The sequence below is a fragment of the Melanostigma gelatinosum genome (genome assembly GCF_949748355.1).
Source record: "Melanostigma gelatinosum genome assembly, chromosome: 10".
NCBI lineage: Eukaryota > Metazoa > Chordata > Actinopteri > Perciformes > Zoarcidae > Melanostigma > Melanostigma gelatinosum.
In genome coordinates, this window is record NC_136643.1 from 25,582,401 (window position 1) to 25,610,131 (window position 27,731).

The window sequence follows — 27,731 nt, forward strand, 5'->3', positions numbered from 1 at the left end:
GCTTGCCTCCTCAAAAAACTAAAATTGGGGGTTTTGTCACCGTGATCTCTGCATGTTCACCTCGACCGAAAAATAAATGCAAATAAAGTGAGGTGATGTGGAGGGCTTGGATTTCCGTTCCTTCCCTTTGTTCATAGCGAGGGCGTGGCGCCCCCCATCGGAGAGACAGGACAGTGCTCGTCTCTGGTCGTTGCCCATGTTTTGTCTTCTGTGAAACTCGTGTCAGGACAAAGACGTTTCCTTCAACAATGAATTTATCAACAAGTCAAAGTTTTCTTCTGTGCTATAGAGTTTAAAACAAACTGTGAAAAAAACACTGTGTGACATCAGTGTTGTTGTCTCAGGTCCAGTTCTCGGTCAAGGCGTTGACCTCCGGTTCTGAAAAGTGAAGTCAGAGCTTCACATGTTAAAGCTGCATTCTCTCTAGTGTCCACCAGGGGGCGACTCCTCTGGTTGTATAGAAGTCTATAGAAAATGACTCTACTTCTCTCTTGATTTATTCCCTCAGTAAACATTGTAAACATGAGTTTATGTCTCAATCTCTAGTTTCAAGTCTTCTTCAACACAGCATGATGTTCATTTAGTACATTATGGTCCATTTAGAGTCACACAGACCATGAAGCAGGGGATGCTACGGAGTCTACGTCACTCCTCAGTCCAGTTATGGTCACTTCCTGTTCACTGGTTGCAAAAAAACAAGATGGCGACGGCCAAAATGCCAAATTCAAGGCTTGAAAGCAGCAGTCCACAAACCAATGAGTGACGTCACAACGACTACGTCCACTTCTTAAATACAGTCTATGGTTTCAGTCAACCCCCCAAAGTCTTGGTCGAGATATGCTCCGGTCTTGATCACGACTTGGTCTCGGTTTAGGGGGTCTGGACGACAACACTAGCAGACATGTTCCTTCATCAACATGAACACCGTCCTGCTGCCACTAGAGCACCAAATGTGGATGAATCCGCCGCTGAAAACAGTCCCCAACAGATGCACCGTTTCAAGATGTATTCCTCCTCCAAGGGAGGCACGGGAGAACCAGGACTGAGGGGCAGACTGTCAGACCTGCTACAGTAACATGAGGTTTTCTAAAGAGACTCTGGTGCTCACAGACACCACAGCTTTAGTCCACAGGGACCAACAGAACCAACACTATAAAAGTTCCTTGTTGCTTTAAGATGAAGTCCTTCACTATTAAAAGTATAAGAGACAATCTCAGTACATGGAAGTCAAAGGTCACGGCTCAACACAACGAGGGCCAGTTCAGCCAGTAAATACTTGTGTGTGTCGGACCGCTCCCTTTAATGTCCACGTCAGCATGATTACTCCAGAGAACTAAAGAACGCATCATCAGAGTCTGGTTAGAAAATGAAATCATTTATTTAACATGACCGTATCAGCAGATCAGCCCACACACATAGCATCAGACTCACTCACTTCCAGTATTTACAGATAGGCACATTCACATGAGGCCACAGCCTCTCGAGTCCAGCAGGGACTAATAGTCAGCCAGGTGTACCAGGGTCCTGTGATCCGGGTCGCTTTTAAAAAGGTTCTGGGGGCTGATCTGGTGTCAGTGTTCTCTGGAATCCACAAAACCGTTCGTCTTCCTGAAATGTTACGCCGCACTGCTAGACCAGTGGACAAAATAACAGGAACTGCTCTTTAGATAAAATCGTGTTTTCTCTGTAATCACTCAACATCTGGAGGACATTCTGTAAACATCAGCTTCATGTCTCAAGAATATTCTCCCTCTCTGAATGAAAACATAATCGGCCAAAAGAATAAAAAAAACTCAAATAATCCTTCAATTGATTTTTTACTTGACGACTCGTTCTCCAACTTTATTCAAACATTCAAAAATTCAAATAAAAGGAAAAAAAAAAAAAAGTAGAAAAAGGACTTTAAATGCATAAATAAAATGCCAAAGAAACAATGGATAGAAAACATGAATAAAAAAGTCACATGTCCAACCCAACCTGCACAACGTAAGCGTCTGCTGCGCAGTAACAGCACTCTACAAACAGCTGGAAGAAGAAGAGATGCTCAGTTTATAAACAAGAGACGGAACACGAGGACGAGAGCAGAACGGAAACATCTGGAGCTCTGAATGGTCTTTGTCCTGCATGTTTACCTCAAATAATAAAATAATAATAAGAGGCGACGGGCTGCAGCAGGTTTTCAATGTCGAGAAGAAAGCGTCACCCAAAAAAGTCCCAACGTAAAGAGTCAAACGAATAAAAAGCAAATAAATAATCAGTCGGTGTTGAAAGGCTTCTGGGAGGCGTGTTCCTATTCAAGCTCAAGCTTTCAGGAGTTTCTTTGCGTCGACTCGGGAGATATTTACACTTCAACAACGTCACGATAATGCTACATCGCACGGACGAAAGGTTTCCTAAAGTCCTCAAAGAGAGCATGTTCATCAGCCCCGGACTCCCTGAAGTCCTCCGCGGGGGTTTATTTGTTGCCTGAGAGCAGATCATGAAGGAGGAAGAGTGAGCGGGATGGAAGGAATGAAAGCAGCGCCGGTTATATCATGAGGAACCAGTACCCTGACTGAGGAAGAGGAGGAGGCTGCAGGACTAACGTTAGACTCCAGATGATCAGAAGACGCAGAGTCTCTTCATATATTTCACTGTTTTATTTGCCGCTCTGCTGGCATTGAATGGAAGTGAACGGGAGGCGAATAACCTCACCTGTGAGCGCACCGTTCTATTGTTGAAGGCTTTTTTCCACCATTCTAATTAGATACTCAGTTTGGTGAGCAATAATAAAAAGGTACGATCAGGTCCAACGACACGGCCCGAAAACCTGTTCTGATGCAGATAATAAGAAACTGATCGGATCAATCCGACGGTGTTTTCAGTCGGGTCGTGTGATAAACGGATTAAATATGCCGATGAAACGGGATAAATGAATCACTTCTATCACCGTTCTTGCCACGCCAGACCCCCCGGTGTGTTTACGACTTAACCGTCGTCATTTCCTGTCCCGCCTCCGGACCTCACGAGTAAATCTGAACCGAGACTTGATCCTGAGCAGAAGTCTCAAACTCTCACAGCCGTAAATCCATAATTCTTCACATTACATCACTGATGGGCGGAGTCAAACCTGAACGTCTCCATCCGTCTGCACTATTTATATTTAGTGTTTACTCACAATTTACAATAGATGTGAAGTAGAACTGATTGGCTGCGTTTATTTCTCGACACCTCCTCTTCCCCCTATGGGGCCCGTGGTTCTGGTTAAGTTGCTCTCTCCTCTCTTCATCCACAGAAAGGTGGCGAGGAGGAGGTGAAGCGTGGAGGACACAGCTGTCCCTTCGCCTCCTTGTGGCCACCGATGACCTTTGTTAGAAGTTTAAATTGCAGCTCGGCCTCTTTTACGCATCGTCTTGTTAAAAAATGACTCTTTTGTGCCCGTCCTCTGGTTTACGACCTCTCTCTCTGTCAGCTGAAGTAGAAGTTCGGGCTGCTCTTCATCACCACCTTCATCATCCTCACCAGGAGGAGACAGCAAGTCAGTGAGGAGGGAGGAAGAAACACTATCCTCCTCTTCCTCCTCCCACCCGGCCGACAGTTCAGAGTTCTGCTAACGGAAGTCAAAGCGGCCGCTACTCTCCCCCGTCCTCTTCCTCCCCCTCGTCTTCCTCCAGGTGGCGTTTGTCCGTGTAAACGTCTCTGACCAGGAGGACTCTGGTGAGGAGGCTCTGCAGGAGCTGTCGCTCCAGCGGCGTGGAGCTGAACCACAGCGGGTCGTCGGGACCGCAGGACGGATCCGGCTGAACGTAGAAGACGTCCAGACGCTCCCGCAACAAGGCCGGGCTGGAGGGAGGAAGGGAGGGAAGGAGTGAGAGGGAGGAGAAAGGGAGGAAAAGTGAGCAGATGAGAAGAATAATCAAGAAAGATGGAAGGTAAAGGAGGTTTATTCAATTTAAAAAAGGATGTAAACAAAGAGGAAGGAAGGAAATGTGTGAGAGGAGGAGACGAGGAGAGAACAGGGAGGAGACGAGGAGAGAACAGGGAGGAGACGAGGAGAGAACAGGGAGGAGACGAGGAGAGAACAGGGAGGAGACGAGGAGAGAACAGGGAGGAGACGAGGAGAGAACAGGGAGGAGACGAGGGGAGAAAAGGGAGGAGACGAGGGGAGAAAAGGGAGGAGACGAGGGGAGAACAGGGAGGAGACGAGGAGAGAACAGGGAGGAGACGAGGAGAGAAAAGGGAGGAGACGAGGAGAGAACAGGGAGGAGACGAGGAGAGAACAGGGAGGAGACGAGGGGAGAAAAGGGAGGAGACGAGGGGAGAACAGGGAGGAGACGAGGAGAGAAAAGGGAGGAGACGAGGAGAGAAAAGGGAGGAGACGAGGGGAGAAAAGGGAGGAGACGAGGAGAGAACAGGGAGGAGACGAGGAGAGAACAGGGAGGAGACGAGGAGAGAACAGGGAGGAGACGAGGAGAGAACAGGGAGGAGACGAGGAGAGAAAAGGGAGGAGACGAGGAGAGAAAAGGGAGGAGACGAGGAGAGAACAGGGAGGAGACGAGGAGAGAACAGGGAGGAGACGAGGAGAGAACAGGGAGGAGACGAGGAGAGAAAAGGGAGGAGACGAGGAGAGAAAAGGGAGGAGACGAGGAGAGAAAAGGGAGGAGAGGAGAGCGATGAGTGTTAATCTATTGTTCTGAACTTTTAAACAGTGGAATGATGTTCGGTGGTTAAGTCCTCATATGTTTCATGGTCAACATTGTCGAGACGTCTGGATGTGAACAGCAATGAGATATAATCACAGGACTGATGAAGGAGTTAGGGATGCAAAACGGAGCCAAACACTCCTCAGAATGTGTCATCATTTATCAAATGAAAACGTAAAACAATGAATGTTTATATGTTCTATACTTCATATCTTTGGCTTCTGGTCGCATGAAACTGATTTACAGTCTTCATGAATTGAAGAAGCTTTGCCTTCTGACTCAATAAGGATATGATCTACACAGCGTGGCCGTGATGAAAGCGATGGATTCAGACGCTGAACGCACCACTTGGACCTGTAGAGCTCGTACAGGCGACACTCGTGCTTCTTCACCGGGCATCGGACGCCGGAGCCTCCCGAGTCCTCGTCCGGTTCGTAGTCCCGATCGCCGTCTTCCAGCGCACGCTTCCTCTTCCTCGACTCGGTTTGCACTGAAAGACAAAAACACAAGATCAGCGTCCACACTTTTCACCAACAGCCAGTATTCCACCACTCTAACGGCGCGTGTTTTGCACGACTCGTCGGCCGCCTCACCGTGGCGGTCCTGAGAGATGGAAGGCACGCGGATGCAGACGGCCGGCTCCTCGGTGACGGGATGGACGGTGTCGGGCCCGTACACGTTGGCGAAGGAGAGGCGGAGGTGCTGCTCCGCGGTGCGCAGGCCGAAGTATTTGGTGTTCAGGTAGACCAGCGAGCGCAGCAGAGCGGCCGGACTCTGCTCGCCCAGCTGCCGGCTGCTCCACAGACTCTGCTCCTCCACTCGACCCCACAGGGAGCCTGGAGGGAAGGAAAGAGGGAGGGGCTTAGTGACGGTGGTTTTATTGGTGCAGGACATCTTTCTGCAGACTTTAATCACATGCATCGAACACTCATTTCTTTAAACTCACATTTTTGGACCAAAAGTAACCAAATTCCCACAAGAACTTCAGTCAAATAGAATTATAAACTAAATGAATATGAGTGCATTAATCTAAACTCATGTTTTATTTCATTGAAATGCATCATTTATGACCTCAAATCAAACCCACAGCGCACCATGTTGCTGGCTGGATACAGGATTGTGGGATGTGAGGAACGTTTCCTTCAGATAAAGTGTTCACTTGTCTTCATGTGTACATGTGCAAGTATGTTACACGGTACGTGTACATATTTATACATCACTACGGTTGGTTTAGCTTTTACAATTAGTAATATTTTTTTTCCTTGTTTTTAGAATAATTTTTTTCTTTTAACTTGAATTATTCCATTTCATTTCTTGTATTTCATTTTTCTTTATGATTCATGTAATTTTCAGTGTCAATATTCATCCGTAAAATGCATTTTAGGAGCGTCAGGAGGAACAAAATAAAACAAAAATGCAGCCTTTAAATCTCACAAATACCAAACTGCTTCCTGTATTTAATGAGCAAACCTGCTGGTGTCCTCATATGTCATCATAGTGCAATCACAAGATATCAGAATGTGAACAGCAAGACTTTTATAATCACGGGACACGGATGAAGTGCAGCTTAGCAGCCACCAGGCGGTGCTGACGAGCAGCGCCATCAAACTAAGGTCCTCCTGCAGCTACTGTAAAGTCTTTGGAGTTTGAACAGGTAAAGGACAGGATCCCGTGAACAGTCATTTGTTGCTGAACATGAGTCTCACCATCAGGGAGCACGCTGGGCTGCCAGTCCTTCAGGACCTTGTTGAGCTCTTCTCCAAACTGCCGGTAACTCGGGTCACTGAACAGGTCATCCGTCCGGCCTTTGGTGTGAAGGTGCTTCAAAAACACACAAAGCAAATTAAATTAAATTACAGAAAAGGGTCAAATAAATAGCTACAATGTGCAGAGATCAAACTCTGGTGTCCTCATATTTAAAATCATCATCACTGTGTTTTTTCAGAATGTGAACAGCAAAGAGTTATAATCACAGGACACGCGAATATGCACAACATAGTACATGGTAACATTAAGAATTTCACCAAACACAAATTAACTTGCTGATCGGACATTTAAAACGGAAAGGAGGAGGAAGTACAGCAGCAAGGCCCAGAAGAAGGTCTGAGACATTTTAAAGTCTACATTTCTTGATCAAACGTCACATAAAGTTAAAAAGATGTTTTGTCAGTTTTAACAAACAGATCAAATCAATCTTACATTTCTCTGTCAGATAAACCTCCTCCAGACGACTCTGAACACTCCTGTGCTCCACTGTGCAGCCATCGTGCTGCTGCTGCTCACATGTGAGGGAGCAGGAGGTGAAGACTGCGCACCAGTAATCCCTGTCCTACCGGAAACACTCCCTCTAACTTTAGTTCCTACCTCCTCTAAAACGACTGGAAGGAATTCTAACAACAAAGAGGGAAAGTTAACGAGGCGGCCAAACCTTTTTACTTCGTGTCGATACCTATAACGTTCAAGTACAATCCGAAACGGTTATTTTAGTTGGTGAAACAATGATACTTGTATTACTTTTTCTTTTTTAAAGTATATTTGTGGAATATATTCCTTTGTTTTATACCGACAGCAGAGAGGTGAACGTCTGTAACTTCTTTGTCTCTCTTTTGTTTTTAAAACCTGAGCTCATCACAAAGAGGCTCCTGTTCCTCAGTGAAATAAAGTCGGAATAAAAAAAACTAATTAGACGTGAAGTCACTCGTTGGTTTGTGGACTGACGTTGTGAAGCCTCACACTCGCCGATTTCACCGTCGCCATCTTGGATTACGGCCGTCGCCGTGTTGTTTTTGCAACCAAAAAATGGAAGTGAGCATATTTGGACTGAGGAGACGTAGAGACACCGTATACGTCTCTGGTAAGAGACCTGTCAATCAGCGTGTAGCCCCGCCCTAAAGCATCCCCTGCTTTATGGTCTGTGTGACTCTAAATGGACCATAATGTACTAAATGAACATCATGCTGTATTGAAGAAGACTTGAAACTAGAGATTGAGACATAAACTCATGTTTACAATGTTTACTGAGGGAATAAATCAAGAGAGAAGTAGAGTCATTTTCTCATAGACTTCTATACAACCAGAGGAGTCGCCCCCTGGTGGACAGAATGCAGCTTTAACACACTTGGCGGTCTTATTTGTTAAATGTCCGTTGCCTTGACTCCTCTCTCTCCTCTTCCTCGACGAAGACGATAATCGAGTTGGCGGCACATAATCAGGGAAATAGTAGAGTCAGACCCTCCGGCTTTGGTACCAACCTGCTGGATCCCCAGACAGAGGTAGAGGATGCTGTCTGGAGAGTAGCGCTCCCCGCTGGGCCGGCACACCTCCCTGACAAACCTTGACAGAGCCACGTTCAGCGCCTCTGAACTCAGCGACAACAGGTTACATTTAGACCGGGCTGCAGGAGACGAAGCACAGACGCGTGTCCTCAAATATGTACAATCAACATTGTTTAATTTTCAGCCAAGCAACGCAGCGATCCAGGTTGAGCTTACCAGGTTTGGAGGAGCCGTCCTTTACTTTGGTGTCTTCCGATTGGTCCGAAGGAGACAGCGCCCAGCGTTTCCAGGCGTTGACGCCGTAGCGAGCTCTGAGAGGTAGCGACCGTCCTGCCGAGGTCTGATCCGAGCCCTCCTCCAATGCCCGCCTCTTGTTCCCCTGCAGCACAAACAGATTTACTACACAGAAAAGGTCAAAGGTTCTGCTCGTCACATGCGTTTGTGTGCGTACTTGTCTCCTGGACTGCGGTCGAGGTGCCGACTCCTCCGACTCCTCAGCCAGGACCGGAGGTAGAGAGAAGCCCATGTCCTCGTCCATCCCCTCCAGGACCTGGACAGGGTCTGAGGCTGGGACAGGAAACAGTCGGGTCCATTAACAGACACTCAACAGACCGTTTACAAGCTGCATGTCGACCTCAGCAGCTCAGTAAATAGTTTCATCTGGATTTTACTTTGGAGTCATTTTATAGCCTTAGTTTTAATAAACATCTTAACATGTGCAGAAGGTGTTTACCTTGAGGGAAGTCCGCTTCCAGGTCCAGCTCGGGCTCGTAATTGTCCTCCTCTTCCCTCTCCTTTTCCTCTTCCTCCTTTATCTCCTGCTTCTCTTCCTCCTCCTTCTGCTGCTGCTGCTGCTGCTCCTTCTGTTTCTTTTCCTCAGCTTCCTCAGCCTGCTTCTCCTCTTCCTCAGGCTGCTTCTCTTCCTCTTCTTCCTCCTCCTCCTCTTTCCCCTGCTTCTCCTCCTCCTGCTGCTGCTTCTCCTCTTCCTCAGCCTGCTTCTCCTCTTCCTCAGCCTGCTTCTCCTCTTCCTCAGCCTGCTTCTCCTCCTCCTCCTCCTCCTCCAGCTGTTGCTTCTCTTCCTGCTCCTCTTCCTCAGCCTGCTTCTCCTCTTCCTCAGCCTGCTTCTCCTCTTCCTCAGCCTGCTTCTCCTCTTCCTCAGCCTGCTTCTCCTCCTCAGCCTGCTTCTCCTCCTCCTCCTCCAGCTGTTGCTTCTCTTCCTGCTCCTCCTCTTCCTCAGCCTGCTTCTCCTCTTCCTCAGCCTGCTCCTCCTCTTCCTCAGCCTGCTTCTCCTCGTCCTCAGCGCTGCTGCTGGAGGCCTCCTCCACTCTGCGCTCCGTCTTCACCAGCGTCACGTCTGAAACACACATCGTCATCACTTCCAGCAGCTTCCTTCAAACCAAACTGAACCTTTTGTTAAATTAGTAACTTTGTAACCAGAACATTGTTTTAAATGCTGAACTACGAGCCAGTCAGTGTGAGGAGCTGAAGCTGCAGACTAGCAGAGTAACACAGGCTACTGCATGCTGAAGAACAACCTGGTTTTGATGCAAAGATTAGTTAATGAGCAGGAATTTAGCACGAAGTGAAAGCAGTGCACACTTTTATTCTGCTTCTCCGAGACAGAGTCTAGTTTTGATTCAAAGATCTGTACATTAGTAGGAATGCAGCTGACACGGAAGTGAAAGCAGTGATCTGTTTATTTAGATGTCCCTAAAACATCGCAACATGGATCAACATGATCGTTTGGGCCATAGTTGTGCAGCTCTATGACTTAAAGACTCAATGACAAGACAGTGAGCCGAGTAGTGTGAACGTGACTTTTACGCAACACGGTTCATGGTCACAAGCACTAAACCATCATCTTAAACGTCCGATACTTTCCATCCCTCCCTCTCATACCTGTCGTCTGGCCCTCTGCGATCATCTCAGCCACGGAGAGCAGGTCGGCCTCGTTCCTCAGCTCCTTGATGGTCTGGATGATCTGCTCCGCCCCCTGCAGGGTGGTGGGCAGGAACAGGGGGACGAGGATCTGGACGGGACGAGGAACACGGGAGCTTTCATTGATAAACGTCTCCTCCCTTTGCTTGATTGACACTAAACACATTTTACAAAGTATATTATTGTTGCGTTTGGCATTAAACCACCAACTATACAGGCTTTTATTGATTTGTTAACACCTTCACTAAACAAGTCTCCTCCTTGGAGCATGAATAATCCTCACGTGTTCATCGGGTCTTACCGGAACAGGCAGAGAGACTGGAGTGGGAGTGAGCTGAGAGTACATATTCATGGGCATGGGGATGAAGACAGGCACGGGTATGGGTACAGGAATATACTCCCTCTTCACACCATCGTCTACATCTGTGGACACAGATACGCCGAAACCGTAACATTTTATATCGATTTATGAATAAAAAATGGGTCACGACGTGATACTTTGAAGAGCGAGCGGAAACAAATAACTCGTTGAGCTCAAGTGAAGACTTCCACTTCCTCCCTCCATCATCATACAACCCACGTGATTAATCGTGTGCGACATACGAACAACACGGCAGTTCATCTCCTGAGAGAGGTGCGTGGGTTACCTGTCTGGAGGAGTTTGCTCTGCATGTGCGGCTTGCAGTACGTGGCCTTGGTCAGCGTGAGCGGCTTGCAGAGCACCGCCTTGTTCTTGACGTCTCTCATCAAACCTCCGCCGGCGTACGGCACCGTGCCCTGGTTCACCAGCTGCAGAGACGGGAGACAAGAGGGACCACGATGAAACACTCAGGAATGAGGCTTCTGGTCATACTAAACACTTCTGAGTATGTGGAGAGTTACAACAATGGGATGCTCGTCAGGGACAGAATATGAATATTTCTAATATCCCTCCTCGGTTGGTTCATGGCGTTTTGTCGGTTACTCGTTCACTTTGGTTATTTCCTCGAACGTAGAACACGTTGAGCATGCTCGCGTATAAGCAAAGCGTGAACAGTTACAACTCTAAATAAAATAAGAAGCTAAATCGTCAGTCGATAACCGATCGGTTCCCAGATTGCCTTTCCGCCTCTTCTGCTCTCCACACAGACCGTTCAGCCAAAGCTCAGACGTGATCCGTCAACACTTCTCAGGACTACAAATAGAAACCACAACGCTTCAGACACCAAAATACTGTTGCCGACAGATTTCATCCGAATTCTTACTTACCCCGAGTTTGGCTCCGTGCATTTCATAACCTGTGAAGAGCAAAACGAAACACGTCATGAGTCACGGAAACCCAAAGACATTCACTTCAATGCAAATCAGAGAAACGCAGGAAATCTCCATATTTGAGGACGAAAACCGCTTTTTGCCGTTTTTGCATGAAAACAACTTTAACGATTATTAGATTACCAAAGGAGTTGAATATTGTTCTGTCGATCGCTGTAATTCATTCCTTAATATTTGGTTAGGTTACATGGAAACTAAATGAGCAGAGGGTCATCAGCTTAGCTCCTCCAAAGGAAACACACACACACACACACACACACTACCCAGGGTGGCGTTCTCGGGGCCCTTCTGAGTGACCATGATGGGCTCGTTCTGCTGGCAGTAGAACTTCAGCAAACACTCCTGGTCACAGAAATGCTTCATCTCTGATCTCCACATCACCGACTCCGTCAGGTTCCCCTGAACCTTACAGCAGTCGCACCTCGCCGCCTAGTGGCCACAAGAGGAACCTTTTCACAACAGGAAACGACGTATTCCTGCAGACATTCGTGCTCATTTCTGACGGCGGGTACGGACCTTGAAGTACCAGTCGTTGAACTTCTTGGAGCAGACCTCGCTGCAGAAGTCCCGCGTCATGCCGCCGAGCTGCCGGGTCAGACCTCTCTTACACAGCTGGTTGCAGTGGTTGCAGCTGACGCACTTCAGACCCAACCGCTTTATAAAGTCCTGCTTGAACAACAGCTTACAGCCTGGGGAACAAAGAAACAAAAAGAAGGCACCCAGCAAACGTCAGACGACGAAGAAAATAGAAAACAAACGAACTGGAGGCAAGAACGCTAAATCCTGGATCGACAACTTCAGACATGCAAATAGAGACGTCGTAGAGAGGAGATCAATACCTTCGCTGCAGAAAGGTCTCTTGACTCCGGAGAACTTGACCACCTCGTGCAGCGTCTTCTCCTCCTGGCAGTACTCGCAGGAGGTCACGATGCAGTGCAGCTTCTTGTAGTCCTCGCAGCACGTCTTACTGCAGAACTGGTACACTTTGTCCTGAAGACAGACACCGTTAGGTCACTCTATTGGACTGGTTATGTGATGTGTACTTTAGAATAAGACACAGGCTGACGGCCTGAGTATGAAGAGAATAAAAAAGAACACTGTAAGCAGACTACTTGATTACTTTAAGCTAATTATTGTAACAGTATTTGAGGAATGATTCTGTCCAAAGCTTGTTTATCCATACAAGCAGCTTCCACTGTACTTGTATTTAACGTTTCTCTATTTGTTTCTGTCTTTGTGCTGCTGAACACCTGAACTTCCCCTCTGAGGATCATTAAAGCTTCATCTCATCTCATCTTTGTGTCAGAAAAACACTCTTCAGCCTGCGACAGGATAGAAATGACGCCGGGACTCCTCAGGACGGGCTCACCTCCCACTCCAGAGTCTCGGGCTTCAGGCTGAACGCTCCTCGACAGTAGTTGCACTTCAGCTGTACAGTGGTGGTGTTCGCTGTGGAGAGCGCCGTCTGTCCGTTGGTGGTCGTTTGAAGAGAAGCGCTCTGTAAAAAAAGAACGGAGGAAATAAAGCGCGTGTGACGAGCAGCAGCGGACGAGTCCAACGGCCTTCCGCAGCACGCCTGCTGTACTTCGAGCTTTAACGGAGCCAATTTACACTCGACGCCCACAAGCTCGTCTCGGTGGCGTTACGTGAACTCGTGTGTCATAAACAGCGATGGACTCGTGAAGTCGATTTATGCGTCACGGCGCTGAACAACTAATCAGGTCATGGACTCCACGAGGGATCCGGTGCTGCTTCGTGTGTTTTGGAGCTGCTGGTTTTCAGGAGGACGCGTCACATGAGCGGATGACAACTGTTAATCTGGGTTTAATGTCTTTACTAATCTGAGGGGGAATTGGGACACGAGGGTCAGCGCTGCATTGGAAACACCAACCGGCAGTCAAGTCGAGTTCGGTCCAATCATCGGAACTATGTAAATGAGATTAGTTTGCATGCATCCTATACATTCTGCTTCGTCCTCACGTTTAAAGCACGTCTGGGCCCAACATATGCAGAGGAATGGTTGAGCCCTCATCAGGTGGGTAAAAACTACAAGGTGGCCGTGATTTTGCCGGATCAATGTGTCGTCCGGTGTGAGGTGTGAGAAGAGTCCGCCCACCTGGAACTTGGTGACACACACAGAGCTGCAGAAGTTGAGGATGTTTCCCTCCGGCAGCGTGGCCTGGTACTGCGGTAACGAGTTCCTCTTGCAGAAGTGACACGACGGCTCCGTGTCTGCACACACAGACGTTCCAGGAGCATTATTACACGCAGTTCACAGTTCAACAGGAGCGTTTACCACCAGGACAAAGAAACCTAAAACACATTCATTGTACATTATGGGACCTGTGGAACTGTGCAGAACTCTATGAAAGCTGCTATTCTGGTCTATGAAACGAGGTACCGTGCGTTATATGCAAAGATAAGATCCCCGACTGTGTTACAGTCTCAGTTACTCACTGATGAAGGAGGTTGACGCCAGCTTGCCCTTGTTCATGCAGTTGACGGAGCAGTAGGAGCCCATGGTGCCGCCCGCTCCGAGGCTGTGCAGAACCTCGCCGGTCTTGATCAGCGTTTTGCACGTCAGGCAGGTCGCAAGTTTACTGTGAGCCTGAGACGAGAGAGAGGGAATAAAAAACACTCCGTCAAAACTACAAGAAGCCTCGAAGAGCTTCATCTCAAGGAGACGCATCGTGCTCCCGATCACATCGTGTTCTTTATTGCTCTCAAACCGTCGGTGTGGATACACCAGTGTTCACCCTCCGTGTGAAACACTTCTTTTTATCTTGTTTTAAGGATTGGGCTTACTTCCCGTCAGCTGGACGTCATTCACATCCACTGCAATCACGAATCAACTGGGACACATTCAGGATGCTTAAGTTGAACCCTCGGAACCCCAGAAAAACAGCTGGCAGGATGGAGAAGTATGTTGTTTTTTAAACGACACCGTTTATCACAGCGACAAACTGTAAAAGCCGTCATTATCGTCAGGTTTTCATCTTTCCGACGGTCCTTGAACACATCACGTGTGACGAACAGTTCAGTCAGAAAAAGCAAACGAAACTAAGATATTTCACCCAAAAACATGTTATTCTACGCGTCTTATTTAAAATCGAACCACAAATAAATTTCTTTAGAACGCGTGAAAAACATTACATTCTGAGCTCCTCAACTCAAAAATAGATTATTGCAGATTGAGTCCCGATGGATCCTCTTCTGTGGAGGAAACGGGTTTAATGTGTTTGTCGGGGAGTCCGGAGCGGATTGTGACTTTTGTTGAGCAAACCTCGACATCTTACGAGCAGAATGCTTACGAGCATTAGAGGAGCGAACCGTAGAAACCTCACGAGTATCTGTTTGTTCAGTGATTCTACTCTTTGTCCTGTTATTAGATCAGAGAGCAGCGTCACACCTGGACATCTACTTCAGTACGGGCTGTAAGACCTGGAACCATGTTTCATTTCTACATGAGGTGATTATTCTCATGGTGCAAAACTGTAATTAATACATTTATTTAAATTCTGAGGCATAACAGCATTGATAATTACTCTCCTGTTGGTAAAAGTTGTGGTTCTTCCTCTTTCGAGGAACTATTTTAGATACGTCTGTACTTTCATAGAACACAGCTCGTCAGATATTAAACAATAACTCATTTAGAAGCTCAGTGGAGGTCTGAGAAACACTCGTAACGTTATGAAATGAGTCTCCATAGTTCCCTCCACTTATTAGTGGAATGTCTAATAAGATGGGGTTGCCAAGCAACAAAAACAATCCCAACATCTAAGTTCTGGTTAATATTGCCTAGCAACGCAATTTGGTTGTAACACGTTCAGTAAAAATGTGAATAGAAGGACTCGTAACATTTCATTTACATTTCAGTTGCCGTGAGGAGCGGCTTAATTAATAACAAACAGCAACGTTGAGCCATTTTGAATGGCTGTGGTCTAACGATGTCACTGAATCCCATCAGGCGTGTAGAAGCACACCTGCAGCCCGCGCTCGGGGCCCACAGTACCTGCTTGAAGTCCCTGATGCAGTTCTGGCAGCAGAAGCGCTTCTGTTGGCCGTCCACCAGCAGGAAGTGGTTGGCCGACGCTCGGCTGGGCAGGTAGTCGCCACACTGCTCGCAGCAGTTCATGATCAACCCGTTGGCCCGGCGGTACACGTTGAAACACGTGTCGCTGCAGATCTTATGGGTCGCCGTCTTAAAGCTCACCTCGTGCCGGATCTGGAGACACGGAGAGAGAAATGCAGCAAGAACGTCACTCACCTCATGAATAAACCGTATTGTGCATTATGCAGAAGTAAGTTATACAACCACGCATCAGTACGGCCCCTTCAACTCCAGAGGAGCTCCGCTCAGTACAAACCAGCTTTCCTCCGACAGTGAGGACAGAGGCTTCTCCTTCAGCTGAACAACCTTCCTGCATGAGTTTGTCTGCTGTGCTTCAGGCTCACTTTGTGAGTAAAATGAATGAAAGCACAGGTTTAACTGAGCATGAACACACAAATGTGCCCTTTCAATCCCTACAGACCACAACAAGCCACGACTGCAATTAAAATCCAAATTATTAAAATCTTAATCTATAAGAAATGACAGGGAAAATAAATCACATTTTGTTTTATGTATTCATTAAAATGTGCAAATCATTCCAGGGTCGCTTTGCAGGAGCCCGGCTGTTGCTTTTACATGCAGATGAGATGAAGGAGGAGACATAAATAATGCAAATGATTTCATGTCACAAGTAGCCACACAGAGATGCAGGTAACAATAACGCTACATGTGTGAGGACAACCGCCAGCTCACGAATCGGGAGCAACTCTTCTCCAAATATCCGAGCAGACGAGAGAGAAGAGTGAAGCAGAGAAACGTGAGGAGAAGAAGGAGGAGATGAATACTGAAGTGGCCCGAGGAGGAAGACGGTGAACGTGGAGACAGATGGAATAAAACGGTGATCAGAGATCCTTCATCAACCCTCTGGACCCACCGGCGGAATTAAAAACCATGTTTTCTCTAAACAATCGTCAAAACGACATCGTTCATCACAGCCAGACGCTGTACAAACATTAGCGTCAGATTTTCATCTTTCCCACAGCCCTTGAACACATCATGGTATTGAATTGATAGAAATGATAAAATTGTGATATTTCATCAAAAACATTTGATTCGACTTGTGTCACTGTGAATTGTGAGCATTTGTAATGTAGGTAGATCATTTTGACTTGGTCATTTTAAAAGTAGCTCGCAAGCCGAAAAAGTGTGGCCCCCTGCCCTAGAGGCAGCTCGTGCGCCCCACTGTGGGAATCCCTGCTCTACAACATGGATCATCCATTTCTATCTCCAGTAAAAGCTGCTCACATGTAAAGAGTTTTTATAAACTCATCTTAATTCTGTGCTCAATAGCTTCATTTTATTACTATTTTACACATCATCCAATAAAGGTTTCCAGGACAACTGTTTCAATTTCCATGTAAGTGTTCACTTTTGCTCAGTTTCCATGACTTTTCCAAACCTGGAAAATGAAAAAATAAATTCCATGTTTTCCAGGTACCGTGGGAACCCTGAGACATCCAAGGATGTAAACAATGAAGAGAAGGTGAAACCCAACAAGTGTCCGAGTGTCTCTGCGTTACACTGAAGGATGCGTGTGATGTTCTGAGGGATCCAGACCATCAGAGACGCCTCTAGACCGCATTACGCGATCACACAGCTGCACACTCAACGGCTGTATGGCCGGACAGAGGAGGAGTTCATCAGACGGACTGACCTCTGTGAGCTTCCCGCAGACGGTGCATTTGGTCTTCAGCCCTGATTTGGGCGGGTTCTGCTTGTTCTCGTACGCGCCGAGGCAGCCGGTGCTGCAGAACTCCTGGAAGGACTCGCTGGAGTCCACCTGGGCCACGATGGTTCCCTTCATGTTCGTGATGTCCCTGAAAACACACGACAGACACATGAACCAATGTGCATCAGTTGGTAAAAAGAATAATAATACGTGTCCTGATATTGAGAGGGAACCTTCTGCGAGGACCTATTCTCCCACGTTTCCTACTTTATTTATTGACCTGACTCTTATTGTGTCAGTGTTATTTATTTTACACTAAATTGCTATTCTATTGTTCATATATGTTGACATTATTATGTATTGTTCTTCTGTTGTAATCTTTAATGAAACTCTGGCACAAGAGTTTCCTTCTTCGGGATTAATAAAGTGCTATCTTATCTTACTTCATTAGAAAATAGGGTCCAGGTTGAAGTTACTCTTTAAATATTGAGATTAGGAACTTGTAAAGATACGAGTTCAAAGTCAATAAATAATTGGGAAAGACAGCCGACGCAAAACTGCTGTAAATTCCATTAAAAACAGGTATTTTCCCTTAATTGAAAGGTAAACATTTGAGTTCATTGGACTCACTTTTTGCACATGGTGCAGCTCTTCTTGGGGGCGGGTTTGTGTGAGAAGGCAGACAGACAGGTGGTGGAGCAGAACAGGTGTGTGGAGCCTTTACGCTGGTACGCCGTCTGGCCCTTCTTCAGAGGCTTTTTACAGTTGGCACAGGTCACCTGGGAGAAAACAAAGAGGCCTTCACTGCAGGGCAACAAGTGATCTGGGACTGCACTCAGACATTCTGCACACCTTCCTGTAAACGGCGGCTGGCTTTCATTCTATTGAACAAAGACAAACGGGTTACAGAAAGAACGAGTCTATTAAATGTTCTATTGCACAAACTGCAGCTGTGTTCCTTCCAAATAAACTATTGATTTTATAACGCAGGAAATATACCATTAAGAGGAAATAAACAATCGACAGACTCGCTGCTAATTATATGTTTGGCAATATCATTGATTGAAATCTAATTCGATACATAAACTCCGTGGAGTCACTTGGGTTCATTAGATTTGAGTCTTTTTTGTAACCTGCGTGTCGAACCAACATCGTTTCTTTTTACCTGTAAAGCATTAACAGGTATTTCATATCGTACCCTTTACTACCACAGTGGAGTTTGATTGCAGTGTGTTTGGGAGAATATTTTATATATACATAGAGAGATATATATATACATAGAGAGATATATATATATATATATATATATATATATATATATATATATATATATATATATATATATATATATATATATATATATATATATATATATATATATATATATATATATATATATATATATATATATATCTATAGAGAGAGAAAGAGAGAAAGAGAGAGAGAGAGAGAAAGAGAAAGAGATATATATATATATATATATATATATATATATATATATATATATATATATAAATAAAAATGTGTGTGTGTAATATAAAACACAGGTACAAAAGTTGTATGGAGAGCTGAACCTCTGAACCTCTGGAATAAAGAGTGGATCACCTTCACCGTCCTGGGCTGCGGCTGAGAGCCTGAGGAGGACGTAGACGAGGAAGACTGGCCTGGAGGTTTGGGCAGAGAGGAGGCCGGGGAGTCGACCCCCGTCTGTTTCTGGTTGCGGGGGACTGAAGCCGACTGGGAGATCCACGAGTCTGGAGGGAAGGAAAGAAACCACGGCGTCTCCAAAAACGTATCAGGACGACACACATCGATACCGAGAACTCTCAGCCAAAGCACGAGACCGGTCCACCGTGGACAGACCCAGATCCTCCAGCAGAGACCGGTCCACCGTGGACAGACCCAGATCCTCCAGCAGAGACCGGTCCACCGTGGACAGACCCAGATCCTCCAGCAGAGACCGGTCCACCGTGGACAGACCCGGATCCTGAACCTCGACTCCTCTCTCTCTGCTCAGCACACAGGTGATTAAAGTAGAGCACCAGGTAGGAACTCATTTACATGAATTACAATAATACCGTTGCCTTTACTTAGAAAGGTTCCCGCTGAGGTTTTCTTGTAAACAAACACAGTATGTTTACATCGACTGCTGCTCACTGTGTGATTAATGCATTTCTTTCCTCAGAACACTTTTGCCCATGAGCAACGTTAGGGCAAGAACTCACCACAAACATTCAAACCCAGCCGACCGATAAGCTCCTAAAAGGGCTTTTCGGTCTTTGTTAAGATAGCGTCTGTCCGAAATATAAAGTTTAGGACAGACAGACAGCAAACACAAGCTTCTGCTTCATTTTACTACAGCTACGTCAGCAGCTCTTTTCTGAGACTTTTGAGATGTTCCAGAGATTTTCAACTTAAAGCTCTCGAAGCAGCCGCACAAAAAAGGCAGAGCTCTCAGAAACGGCAGCGCCTTTCCTCAAACATGAGGTGAAACAGCAGCATTTCCCAGAACAAAGACACCACCTGAGTCACGTGAAAACAACCAGGAGGGGAGGAGCGAGTTCCTCAAAGTGAAACATAAACATGAGACCGTAAACAGGAACGTGTGGTCTGCTTCCACTTTACCGAGAGCACCGTCCTCAAGTTAAACGCGTTACCTGCTCTGTTTGTCCCCGTGTCTCCGTTCTGAACCAGCTGGCCCACGGGCCCGGAGCCCCTCCCGGGGTTGAAGGAGGCGGTGGGTCGACCAGACGGCGTGTCTGGATTCAGGCTGAACGCGCTGCCGATCTGCAGACCGTTCTCCTCCACATGGACTTCACCGTCCTAGACACACAAGTGGCTTCGGTTAGTTTGTTTTTAAATCCTAAGTGACAAAAACATTGGAAACAAAATGTTTGACTCGCCTGGTTAAATAAAGGTGAAATGAAATAAAACAGAAAATAAAATTGCCCTCTGTGCATCTCTAAAAAAATCATTAATATATAACTTAAGAAAAACAACCAAAGAACAGGTTAAAAGTAAAAAGTGGAGATTCTCACCTCCGTGACCGCCGCCGCTCCGCCCTGCAGTGAGGTCACCGAGGTGATCACCAGCGTCATGTCTTCCTGGACGTCCGCCGGATGCGGCGGCGAACCATCGGCGGAGCCTCCCTTCTGTGTGCCGGAGCCCAGCGTGGTGACGCTGCCGATCTTGATCTCCGAATCCGGCTCGGTGCTGCTGAGTGCGGACGGCGAGCGGGACCCTTCGGAGGAGGAGGAGGAGCCTCCGGGGTCTCTCTGCTCAGAGTCCTCCTCCTCGTCATCGATGACGATGGGCTCCGCTTCCGTGGCGGGAGGTTTGGCGGGGGACGCCGCGGGAGAAGCCGGGGGGGACGCCGCGGGAGAAGCCGGGGGGGACGCAGCGGGAGAAGCCGGGGGGGACGCAGCGGGAGAAGCCGGGGGGGACGCAGCGGGAGAAGCCGGGGTGGACTTTGCCGCCGACATGTCCGCTATCTCGGCCAGCTCTAGGCAGTCTGTGCTGGGCGTGTCTTGGGGGATTGTTGTGGCAGAAGGCTGATACTCCTCCTCCTCCTCCTCTCCTACGAGAACCACATCATCATCGTCCTCCACGCCACCCTCCTCCTTCGTGGCTTCATCCTCTTCTTCTGTTATCATGGAAACTGCCTCCCCAGCCTCCTCCTCCGTGGGGGGTGCGGTCAGTGGCTCGGGGGAGGGAGCGGCGTCCATGGGCTCCACCCGCTCCCCTGCTGCCTCTTCTTCTTCGGCAGGGTTTGGTTCTGGCTCCCCGTCCATTGCTAAGGCAACCACCTGGCAAAACAAAAACAAGAGCCGGTTAAACCAAATCACCTAATTATCTCATGGCAGCTGCACACAGGTGAGGCAGGTATCCCCAGAGCCCCCCCCCCCCCCCCACATAGACCCCTCATTGTCAGTTAGCTACCACCTCTTCTTCCATGTCAACTAGGGGTGTCACGGATCACAAACCTCACGGTTCGGATCACAGTTCAGGAGTCACGGTTCGGATCATTTTTCGGATCAACAAAGAAAAAGGGGAGGAGACAAATATAACTTTGCTTTCCATTTATTAATTAAAGAACTTCAAGAACACTTAAAGCAAAGAACTTTGGGCTGTAGTCTTACATGAAAACAAAAATATTGAAGATGTCCAATTTGAAACAAAATGAAATCAATAAATAAAAATAATACATTCAAGAATTCTGTTGATATCCTCGTCATTTGATCAATACTGAAAGAAAGAAGCAGCCAGTGAGCTTCCACTGAACTGAACTGCTCAGCAACAACTTGGGTCTGTTTACTTCCTGTCAGGTCATTCAAATACACAACAATGTTTCATTACTGTGACATTTTCAAAAAGATGAGAATATCTCCATTGTCTGGGAGAGGGTCGACCTTTCTGTGGTGACTGGAATATTATTGAGCCTGTCTAGCTTCACTCTGATGCTTCTGTCAGCACCTGAACCAGGTGTGTGTGTGTGTGTGTGTCTCTCTCAGAGGGGGCGTGTCTACAGCACCTGCCCCAGGTGTGTGTGTGTGAGACTCTCACAGAGGGGACGTGTCTACAGAACCTGCCCCAGGTGTGTGTGTGTGTGTGACTCTCACAGAGGGGGCGTGTCTACAGCACCTGCCCCAGGTGTGTGTCTGTGTGACTCTCACAGAGGGGGCGTGTCTACAGCACCGGACTAAGAATCACTCCGCCGTGGTGAAAGCAGTCTCTGCAGTCTTTTCCTTCTCATAGAGGTCTGGAACAGCTTCACACTGAAGTGGGTGCGTGAGTGGACTTCGTAGCGTGGCTCAAGCACTTTAACCAGATTTAGAAATCCTTTGTTTTCTACACCGGAGTGTCCCCGTCGCTGACAGACGGGATGGTGTCTCTTCATATGTGTGGACATGCCGATGTTTTTCCGTTGTCGTGTGTCTCTCTCTTTAAATAACGCCTACATACCGTAACGCTTCGTCCACCACCCTCATCAGTCATTATACGTTACAGGGAAGACAAAATGTTCCCAAACTTGCGACTTAAATGACGCCGCGGCTTCTGACGTTCCTCCGCTCGCCATGACGTCACCGTTAAATGCTTCTAAGCTGCTCCGGTCACTGAACACACTCCTGCTTTATATCTGTTCACTGACACTCTGCATTGATATTCGGGGACTTGTTACTTGAAAAGGAACAGCAGCAGTAGAACTTTATTACACACTATGATGATTACACTGTAAAAATAAATACTCGATTGATCCGCGGTTCACGAGTGATCCGAACCGTGAGGGCTGATCCGAACGGATCGATCCGTGATCCGTGACACCCGGGCTGGTTTTAGGCGGTGACTTCAACAGATATATTAGCTCCTGACATGCAAATAGTTTGGGTTATATTTGCCGAGGGTGTCAGATATTTGTTGAGACCTGTCAATCACTGTGTAGCCCCGCCCTAAAGCATCCCCTGCTTTATGGTCTGTGTGACTCTAAATGGACCATAATGTACTAAATGAACATCATGCTGTATTGAAGAAGACTTGAAACTAGAGATTGAGACATAAACTCATGTTTACAATGTTTACTGAGGGAATAAATCAAGAGAGAAGTAGAGTCATCTTCTCATAGACTTCTATACAACCAGAGGAGTCGCCCCCTGGTGGACACTAGAGAGAATGCAGGTCCTCCTCCTCTCACCTGCCATCTTTCTCCTCCTCCTCTCACCTGCCATCTTTCCACTCGTTGAAGGACAGTTTTGGTCTTTCCACCACAGTAAACCACCATGAAAGATGGCAGCTTATGTCTCACCTGCCATCTTTCACCTCCTCCTCTCACCTCCCTCCCTCCGTGTCGCTCCACACAGCTTCTATCTAGTTGCCCACAGCAACTGATGAAGCTACGCCTTGGTTGCTGTGGTGACTGTGAGCCCCCCCCCCCCTCCCCCCCACAGGGACTGGTTCTCCTGCTCTACATCTGGTGTGATACCGGATACACACACACACACACACACACACACACGCGAGAGAAAGCACCTGAACACAGCGTTCAGAGACACGTCACTGGATCATTACGGCGGCCATTTTGGCCCCCGGCACTGTGGGGGGGGGGGGTGCGTCCAATGAGAGTCTCAGAGGAAACAGATGAGCTGATTTATTTATATTTTACAACTTTCTTTTTCTTCATACTATTTATTTGGGACATTGTGATCCCTTATAGATATATAAGCTATAAAAGCTTCTGTATATCGCCACTTATGTCAAGAGTTAAGTGACAAATACAGAAATAATAAATACCTCAAACACAATGCAATAGTCCTGCATCAGTGCAGTATAATCTAAAATGATTAAATACGATAGTGCCATTTGGTTAAACCAAAGCCATTAATTTCAGATAAAGTTAGGAAAAACTCCCAAATGTTGATTGTTATATGAACACACGTACAAGAACTTAAATGTCTAAAATTGGAAAACATTACAAAATGAAACCACAAGTCTGACACCAGCTTTCTGCACGTTAACGTTTCTTAAACTACGGACGTATATCGGTCTGCACCAAAAAACTGTATTCATGTTCAAAACAAAGCATCCGTATTAAAAACCTCAAGCCAACACAACAACACAACACGCATTAAATGAGGTTGACACTGACTGGAAGACATTTAACGAGATATTTGCTCTCAACGATGCTACGAACTAGACCCTCAATGACAAATATAACGACTCACCAAAGAGTAAACACGACAGTGTTCTACGATCAGATCATACGTTCAAAATCCAAACCGCAGAATCTTTATAACATGCATACTTTAAAGATTAAAGATTAAAGTTACAGACGGGGTTTAAATAGCATTACTCACTGAAGAAACCTCTAAAGCGAACGTTAAAAGAAATGTGCTTTACTAATAATAATAAAGTGTTATATTCCATTCTATCACTTCCAGCTCTAAAGTATTTCATGTTTTCATGCAACTAAGACGTCAATATGCCAACATGTTCTGTACATTTGCCTATTTTTCTGTATTGTCGTGTAGGAAGTTCATCCAGGTCTCTACTGTTATAAATAACGAACACACTGCATGCATTATTACAGCAGAGAGACTGTAAACCACTCAGGCTGGAGGTTCTGGACTGTTACAAAAAAATTAAAATAAAAGAACAGGATGGGATTGCAAATAGTGACTTTAAACTTGTATTTAAGAAGAGACAGACCGTGTCTGTCCAAAATATTGAGGACACCTTTCTCCATGTGCAACCCCCCCCCCCCTCTCAAATAAAAAGCTGCAAGATAAATGCATCCCAGCTCTTGATATTACACCCAACAGGAGGGAGAATCTATGTGCAAAGACTCTGCAATGCAGAGCTGCGTTCACGTGGATGAAGAGAAGCGGAAACGGGGGGTCCCACATTAATGAGCTCCGACATGCAACCTTTTGCCTCTTAACGTCAACACCAGGTGGACAGAGAGAGGAGGAGGAAGGGGCTTGTATCCGTGCAACAAAACACTGCAAACAATCTGCGCCAGAACCACATCCTCACCTTACATCAGGTGCTCATCTACCTCAGCTTTTACGCAAGTTGACATCCATTTTTTTTCCTCCCCCCCTCCCTCAAGCAGGTCACAAGGTTGGATGCATGCAGCTGCTGTTTGCGCAACTGGCGCAGATAGTAGACTCATTATATGTTCAAATAAAAACAGATTATTATTAGTATTATTATATAAAAGGCTTATGTCGCTGAGAAGTGACGCGTAATGCGCAGTCCTGGACGCAAACTAAAAAAAACCTGACTGTTGTGTTGATGATCTCTCTGAAATGTGGGAAAAATGAGCACTTAAAAAGGACAAAGTGTGTCCGTGTCCTTCGCTGTTAAACACCGGACTACAACAGCACTAAGTCCGGCTAAATATCCCTCTGGAGAGCAGAATCCAAAAACTTTGAATCAAGAACAATAAGCACAAAACTACCTGAGCTCGCGCAGCTTTTCCACAAATAACCCAAATAAATAAATAAATAAATAAATAGAGGGTGGTTCCAAGTTTTGTGGCTCCAGCAGAAACGTGGTCCAAGCCTGTTCCGTTCCGTTCCCACACCCCTGTGCTCTCTTCCTGGCGCAAACAGCCATTGGATTAGCGGCGGTTTCAAAGGGGGAGGAGCGCATGCGCCATTGTCAAACGAAAACCACTCGCATTAAAACACGTAAAATAACAGATCACAGTGCGACACTCTGTCTCAAATCACCAAAACATGCCAGAAATCTGAATTTAAAAAACAGCCCGATTTGTATGACACCTGTGACGCCGTAGGGGGTTTAATTGGAAAGTTGCCCCTGGTCTCGCGCAGTCCACCCTGTGGCGCAATCAGTGGTAAAGTACCCACGTGCCACCACAAGGGGCGCCCTCTTGCGCTACGTAAATGACACGAACTGTCGTAAAATACTGTGTCATAAACACAAGGCGCAAACTAAATTCCCGCATCATGTTTACGTGAGTCCCTCGGGGGAAGGGGGTACCGTATAACCGTAAACACCGGGTATAAACGCCGGTAATTTCACAACCCCCCCCCGGCGGAAAACGGCACTGCCTGCCGTCCGCCATTAGGGAGCCAAAATGAACAACACTGGAGACTAGAGGCGGCAACGGCCACAGCACGCGTAGAGGCCGTTGGAGAAGGAAAACCACTTAAAATCAACTGTTTATTGTTCACTAAATCACTAACTGAATGCGTCTTCTTGCCCCCCGGGGGGAGTACCCGGACACCTTAAGCCGACGGGCCGCACAAGTTTCCCAAAACACTTTGACTCATTAGGTGTAGAAACTGGCATATTATACCCCCCAACAAAAAAAAAAAAAACGTCAGTGAAATTGTCTTACCGGAGTAGAGCTCGGATCGGTGTAGCGCCACTTTTGTGCCTTGCCATTAATCCCGGTGGTGCGCGTGCGCAGAACGTAGAAACTTTTCCGCTGTACGTTACACAGATCGTGTGTTGGGCCGATGACTCACTACGTCACCGGTTTTGGTTTGTTTCACGAAACATAACCACGCAGGTTGAGGGTTATTATGAGTCGTGTTTACCTTTACATTTAAAATATCGATTGATATTGATCCAGCTGTCCTTTAAAGACACATCCAGGTCCTGTTTGTTTTGGATGATTATTCGCTGACCTGTCACTTGTGTGAACCTTTCTTCACAGCAGCCATTTTGAACTTTCAGGATGAGAGACTGAACAAAGCAAACTGATTACTGATTACTACTTTGTATGTAAAATGATTTATTGTTTTTATTCTTGAATGACATGACATGTTTATACCTTTTATTGACCTTTAATGCTCACAAATAACAAACCCGTGATGTGGTTACAAGGACCCTTCACTGCTAGCAGACATTCTCAGTTCTGAGTCAAATGAGCTCCACACTTTAATAGTTTGGGTTGTTTTCTGCATTTTACAGCGCGCAGAGGAACACAAGCAGAAAACAAAGGTGGATTGACCATCATGTGATCTGGTTAAAGATGTATCATGTACCTGCAAGCCTTTATGGTGAACATGGTGTTTATTTTCCCAGCATGCTGCAGTGATTCTACTTTTTGCACTCAAACACTTACTCATATTTCAACTTTGTAAGTTTTAAAAGTGTGCTGATTGTTTGTTCTATTGTGCAGATATTAGAATACACCAATAAATGTCTGAAAAGTGAGAATAAAACACATGAAAGATCTGAAATTATACAGCATGTGCTGTAAATGTACAATTCTGAGGTTGGTTAAAGTATTTCTATTTTTGGCTACCTTATACTTCTACAACATTTCAAAGACAAATATTGTACTTTTACTTTGCAGATTCAGTTCAACAACACAACATATAATTAACAAATAAATGATTATTTAAATTAAGATAAAACATTAAAGTGAAATATACGCATTAATGCATCAATAATTAAAATGAAATAGTATAATATATATTATTCTGAAATGGGCCATTCTGCACAATGAGTGTTTTTACTCTTGGTACTTTAAATATATTTTGATGCGAATACTAACAGAGTATTAATACAGTGTAGTATTGCTACGTTTACTTAAGTAAAATATCAGAATACTTCTTCAACTGTGTTAATACAGTTAACTACAAAAACACAGGTATGCTCCTTTAAGTTTGCATAAAGACGGAGGCATTACAGGAGCCTGAAATAGAAGCAGAGTGAGACCTCACACCTTTATCAGCCTCTCTATTCGTATTTCTTGATATGTTTTTTTTTTTTTTCTTCGCCGCACAGGCGCACAAGGAGCAATCAGGCGCGTTGCATGGTTGGCAATTAAATTGCTCCATTAAGCCGATTTTAACCTGATCGATACGCAACACGTCTCCCGTGTGAACTGACTCCAGATCCGCTGGCAAGCGATACAGTTGATGTCATATCTATAAATAAATCTATATTTATTTTTTAAACAAGCTGCATTGAAGTAGACAGAGAGCTCTGAACCAATCAGGAGGGAGGATCCGGGTTGAGGGAGTTCACGTGCTGAGTTCTGTCGGTGCAAACATCCGGGACATGAAGGAGAAACCAACAAACTGCACCGACAGTAAACGAAATAATACAAAACAAGAGTGTTTGAAAAGCAACATTATGAGAAGTCCCAGCAGGAGAAGCTAAAAATATAAATGTATGATCAATAATCACTAATTATGAGTCAAGAGGAAGTGAATCAGAGGGAACATCTGAGCATAATATAATAATAATGAATATAATATAAATGCAAT

At 46.1% G+C, this 27,731-nt stretch overlaps 1 protein-coding gene across 1 annotated transcript; it reads right to left on the bottom strand.

The window, feature by feature from the left end:
* Positions 1-1,371: 1,371 nt before the first annotated feature.
* Positions 1,372-25,904, bottom strand: zmym2 (zinc finger, MYM-type 2). The gene is made up of 25 exons (XM_079277150.1): positions 25,847-25,904; positions 20,025-20,792; positions 19,644-19,809; positions 18,592-18,740; positions 17,617-17,765; positions 16,972-17,134; positions 15,219-15,431; positions 13,664-13,814; positions 13,323-13,438; positions 12,576-12,704; positions 12,046-12,196; positions 11,723-11,895; positions 11,470-11,635; positions 11,144-11,172; positions 10,543-10,684; positions 10,197-10,318; positions 9,857-9,986; positions 8,691-9,311; positions 8,409-8,524; positions 8,174-8,336; positions 7,934-8,076; positions 6,389-6,503; positions 5,276-5,518; positions 5,028-5,172; positions 1,372-3,822 (listed from the first exon to the last, which is right to left on the bottom strand). The coding sequence occupies exons 2-25, from the start codon at positions 20,775-20,777 to the stop codon at positions 3,612-3,614; spliced, it is 4,659 nt and encodes a 1,552-aa protein (XP_079133276.1). The 5' UTR covers positions 20,778-20,792; positions 25,847-25,904; the 3' UTR covers positions 1,372-3,611.
* Positions 25,905-27,731: the final 1,827 nt, after the last annotated feature.